The following is a 5,813-nucleotide window of genomic DNA, read 5'->3' as shown; positions in this document are numbered from 1 at the left end:
TGCCTATCCACATCTCCTTCCACTAATAGCCATATCAAACCCCACTACAAGTTTTATCTCAACGTGCAAGACATCCACATCATTTCCCACTAGGTATCCACATCTCCTCCCACTAATAGCCATGTCATCGCACTAATTTTCAATCTCTTAATGCAAGCTATTCACACCATCTCCACTAAGCACAATTTAATTTCAACATATAAGAAATATAAAGGCATTCATATATTGTTATTTGTTTTATCATTCCATCGTCTTATAATTCGATCTAATTCTGTTAGTTTTTTATAGGATTCTTTCCTTGCCATCTCTAATTTTGGAAAGAATGGATGAAAGAATATATAAGTTTAATTCATACACTAAGAAATTTTCACAGCAATGCGCGGGGTATCCTTCTGGTTATATAAATAGATATGCTGCAGTGCTGACGCCATTTCTCAACCGAGGGTATCGAAGGGGCAGGCCACAGTTTTTTTTTTTTTTTTTTGACGAAACATAGTGACACAACAGACATCACACATAGCAAATTGGTAATTGTATAGATTTGATTTCATACATTGAAGCAGGTGACGGTGGTAAACAAAATGCCACTTGTGAACTACGGGCCTACGGCTAAAACTGGAACAACAATCCATGACTTCGGACAACAGACGAACTGGTATGACCGCTACATGCCTTAACAGCCATGCCCTTTTTATCTCTGTATTATATTTGTAAATCCGTTGTCTTGTGATATGTAAACCATATGACATCAAGCAGCGGGAACCTTCCTTCCATCTTCAATGAAGAAAATGGCCGATTCAGGAACCTGACAAAGAACAAAAGCAATGACAATTCAATAATAAAATACAACTGGCTTTGATGGAAGCAATAATATTCTTAACCATTACCAGCACATGGTGACTGCTACAATCATATTATGCACACAAACTTCTCAGAAATCAAGGATTATCATTTTCAACAGTTTTACATGGCAACTTGTCACATACTTGAGCCATAGTTCACTAGACAAGATAAAAGGAGTAAAGGACATCCAAATCTACTCCTTATTAGTCAAAGAAAAGGTACCACAACATTATTTGCTTATACCAAAAAAGTATATTTTCACTAAAATTTCTACTGCAAGCAAGATTTATATAAGGAACACTTGTAGTGTTTGCGCGTCAACAATGTAAACTAAGAAAAAAGAGATGTTCCTACTTCAAGCAGTGTGGTAGAGAACAAAAATTGAACAGGAAAAACCCATGGACAGCCTCATTATATCTGCCACCTCATTTAACCACAGTCCAGAAACAAGATAACATAATGGTATTTTGGTTCTCTAATTCCTATTCCAATCATAGAGCACCAAGTGATAGTTTTCCACTTTATCAGTTTAGACTAGAAGTACATTATTTAACGAAATTTGTTTCATTCCTCAATACAAATATAATTATTTCATAAAATATTTAGTTGATGTGTTCCACATACTGCCGTGTGCTGTGACACCAAATGAATTAAGTGGATATAGTATCAGAAATTATAAGGTCGACACAGTATCAAAAACTTACATACATGGAAGCAAACAAAAAGATTTAAAACATAATAAAATGCAGAGATGAATTACATCAGGCCATGTATCTGTAATGAACTCCACAATATCATATGATATGTCCCCTTGCACGTCAATTTGCTCCTTCTCAGTCGGGCCCTAAGGAACAGAGCAGAGAAGAATCTGATCCAGCAATGCTCAAATTCCAAAACCACTATAACATCACGAACCACGACAAGGTACCTTCACAACAGAAGCTCCGGTTGCAAACTTCTTCCCAAGCTTCTTCGAAGCATCACTCAGCTTTACACCTAAAGGTTCAGGGAAGAACATATAATCAAATTCATTGTATTCAAAACAGCTATCATCCAAAACTTCTAGGAGGGTTCAATTTATCATACATGTAGCAACTCATTCTAGTGTACTTTGACGTGACCATTTCACTTGTAAAGATTTTCTTTCAGAAAACAACTCACCAAACAATTCAAGTCCTTTCACCACAGTAACACATTTGCGCTTGTTGCGGACAATCTTCTCAATGACCACCTCTTGCTTTTCCTGCAATTGGAAAGGAACAATGTCATTAACGAAATTCATTGTACCACAAACGAAGAATGCTGTCTACAGACACCTCAACTGGCCTAAACTCTGAAAGACAGCAGCTCAACAGCAGTTCATCATAAAATAAGACATTGGCTAAACTGCTAAATCAACCGTAGATCGGGCACAGAACAAGAGGTTATCTAAAACCACTTCAATGAGGTATACTACTGTAACAAATGATCACTGAACAAGGTCACACAGGATAGCAATCAAATGTAGATCACCATGATTCAACTGTAATGAGGTGAATTCTTCGGTCACACAGGCTAGCAATCAAATGTAAATGACCATGAATCAACTGTAATGAGGTGGATTCCAAGGAGTGAATGACAGGGGACCAACCTTTTTCTTGAGCTTACCACCAGGCAGGCGCTTCACCTCTTCGGGCTTAGACGCAGAAGCATTCCCTGAAACGACAGAGCATGAGCAGCACACAGAGATCAGAGATCAATTTCGCCCCCCTCCAAATAGCATCGCAGATCGAAGGTCGGCATCCATCATTCTCCCAAACCCCTACCCACTACGAAACCCACAGTGGGGGTTCACAGCACGAGGTAAGGCGGGCACGGACCTGCGGCGCTAGTGGAGCCGTCGGAGATCGCGACGCCCTGGAGGCGCTCCCCGACCTTGTCGACGCCGCCTGCGCGCCCGGGCAGATCAACCAAGCACATGCGTGTCAGACTGTCAGACTAGGCGGCAGCGCGAAGAGGGGGGAAGGAAGGAAGGGCCGCGGGACGAACCGGATGAGGAGGAAGCGGCGACGAGGTCGTCCGGGTAGACGCCGGGCGCGTGCGCGCGCAGCCAGGGCTTGCAGCGCTCGAAGTCCGGGCCGAACTCGCAGTACTCGGCGGGGAGGCCGCAGACGCCGCAGTAGAGCACCCGCACCGGAGCCGGCTTCTCCGCCGCCATCGCCGCTGCTTCGATTCGGTTTTGCGGGCGTGGGGGGTGGCGATTGTTTGGGGAATGAAGTCGCTTGTGCTTTGCTTACCCGTGTCTCTGGTGCGTGCTCGTGCTCGGCTGGTCTCTTGGGCCGTCGGAGGTAGGGAAAGCCCGGAAAGAGAATGGGGTATCGAGGGTGTGGTCTGATATTGGGCCTTACTGGGCCGACAGAGATGAATTGATGGATGGGCTGTGTTTAAAGCTCTCTTGCTGGCCTACCGAAAAAGTAATTCGTTTGTTTTTCGTTCATCTTCTTTTTGTGTCCATATAATATTATTACTGATACGGTGATTAGTGATACATTGTAGGAGTACTACGTTTTGAGGCTTAGGGAAAGCGGTGATTAGTTTGTATTTCTACACGCACCATGCTTCGAAACGAGCAGAAATGATCGATCGATCTTTTGATGCTGCCGTAGAGCCGATCGTCTCTGCAATAGTACGCGCGTGCAACAAGCTCTGTCAGTGTCACCGTGTGTGGCGCCATGGCGTGGAACAAGCAGTCCACGGTGCCATTTATGGGCAGCATGCACCAGCCACGGCACGCCATCGTCGTAAATTCGTAACGTCGTTGCAGGCACGCACGTACTGGCGGCTAGCTAGCACGGCAGGTGGACCACGGACCGGTGACTGTCCGTATGAATCCTACTACTAGCTGGTAGTAATCGTTACGGCATGCATCAGTAGATCCAAATAGCAACGACGACTTGATTCAAAAAAAAAAAAAGAAGGCAACGACGACTAATGGGGTAAAATGAAGTATCGAGTCAATAAAAAGCTTCTCCCGTTAGTTAGCTTTCCTAGAGCTAAACATTTAAGCTTGGCGCTCTGGAAGCCGCAGCAGTGCGATCGTGCAGACACGAGAACCATGCCAGGTGTGTGCGTGTGAACAGTTAATGTTCCCCGGCTCCAATCCGGCATTTGACCGTTCGTCTCGTCTCAATCGTGTTGGCATGTTTTTGGTAACTACTACTAGCTCCCGGTGCACACACGTGCACACACGTACGACTGGACTAGTGCGCGGATAGATGCGAATAGTACGAGTACCTCGGAATCCGGCCGGAAACTATAGCTAGGAACGAGAAAAAAAGGGTCGTCGTCGCGCTCGCGTTTCATCGTCCGATCCGCCGGCGCCCGCCCCGGTCCGGTCCGGCTTTGGAATTCGATCGTCATCATCATTGCGCGCGCGCTCATTTGCACGCAGCACCACCAACAGTCCACGTCCACCACCAGGCAGGCAGCAGCCAAAGAACTCCGAGGCTCCGATCCCGACGGTGCCGTCCCCGTCGAACTGAACTAGCTCGGAACTTTCTCCGCGTGCGCAGGGGACAGAGACTTCACACTCACACACACAATCGAGATCCGTAGTGCTTGACGGACGACCAAGCTACGCTCTGTTTCTCGCGCATGCATGCACTCCACGTCCGTGCTCGCGCCAGCACGCCTCCGCCCGCGCGCCCCCTTCGCTTCTCATGCACGTTACAACATGTGCAACACCCGATTTACTTTTAAAACATCTTGATACAATACTTGCAACATACGTCTAAAGACAGATGAAACACACTTGCAAAAACACTTGAAACCATTACAAATATACGTAACATCCAGATAAAACACTTGCAACATATATATGAAACATATGCAACATCCATATAAACACATTCAACATGTGTCTGAAAAAACAGATGAAACGTTAAGAACAGAAGCTTACAACATATGTGTACAACCATTGAAACATATGCAACATCCCGATATACTTTTGCAATATATATATATATATGAAAACACTTGCAACATACCTACGAAACAACTGAAACACCATAAAGCATATACTTGTAACATGCGTTTTTCACTCCTCTTCTTCCGGACGACACAGAGCAGAGCGGGAAATGGCCGGTTCCGGCTAGCCGGTGGCTGAGGATGGTGACACGGCCTGGCAGCGGCCAGTTGCGCCTACGCCTGGCTTGGGCCCAGCCAGCGACAGCCCCCTCTTCTGGCCGCCTAGACACACACATGGCGCCCGGAAGGAGCCGCCAACCACGGCAAGGTTAGAGAGGATGTACGCAAGGAGCGACGGCACAGCGGCACGACAACGGGGTGTGGGGACGGGGAGTGGTGCACGCGGCGGCGGGCATCCGAGTTAAGGAGCAGGTGTAGGAAGCAGCACGCGTGCTCTCGTACGAGCAAGCAACGACTGTGTTTCCTATCTAGAGGAAGGAGAAGAGGAGCTCACGTCGGGCTCACATGTAAGAGAGAGGGAGGGAATAAGTGGTGTGGCTGGTTGGGATGCTGGCCATTTGGCCCAGGCAGAGGGAGCGAGCGCGGAGCGGTCCATTCGGACGGACGGAGAGACGCTCGCTTCATAGCATTACCAAATCGATCGGCCTTCTCCACTGGAACAGAGCAGTAGTAATACCTACCTCATCTGTCCTAAATAAGTGTGTTCTTATTTTTCGAGAAGGTAAACTCTTTTAACTTAGACTAATTACATGCAAGAAATTTTTAATATTTATAGTACATATTTAGTATCGTTAGACGTTGAATTCATTTTCATAATAAACTTATTTGGAGATACAAATATTGTTAATATTTTTTATAAATTTAGTTAAACTTAGAAAAAGTTTGATTTGATCGGCACGAATATAACGACACTTATTTAGAGACGGAGGGAATATAGCTTAGCTCGTGTAAACCGTGAAACGTGTACTTAATATTGAGCTGCCGTCATGCTCCGTCGACCCTCT

At 45.8% G+C, this 5,813-nt stretch overlaps 1 protein-coding gene across 1 annotated transcript; it reads right to left on the bottom strand.

The window, feature by feature from the left end:
• Positions 1-496: 496 nt before the first annotated feature.
• Positions 497-3,104, bottom strand: LOC136451445 (translation machinery-associated protein 22-like). Its single transcript, XM_066452146.1, has 7 exons — positions 2,872-3,104; positions 2,703-2,771; positions 2,474-2,538; positions 2,005-2,086; positions 1,772-1,839; positions 1,604-1,687; positions 497-805 (listed from the first exon to the last, which is right to left on the bottom strand). Exons 1-7 carry the CDS (start codon positions 3,038-3,040, stop codon positions 749-751), a joined length of 594 nt encoding a protein of 197 aa, XP_066308243.1. The 5' UTR covers positions 3,041-3,104; the 3' UTR covers positions 497-748.
• Between the last annotated feature and the right edge of the window lie 2,709 nt (positions 3,105-5,813).

Source organism: Miscanthus floridulus, chromosome 5, assembly GCF_019320115.1.
Source record: "Miscanthus floridulus cultivar M001 chromosome 5, ASM1932011v1, whole genome shotgun sequence".
Lineage (NCBI taxonomy): Eukaryota > Viridiplantae > Streptophyta > Magnoliopsida > Poales > Poaceae > Miscanthus > Miscanthus floridulus.
Note: the sequence above shows the minus strand (reverse complement) of the source record. Positions and strands in the feature narration are given on the sequence as shown.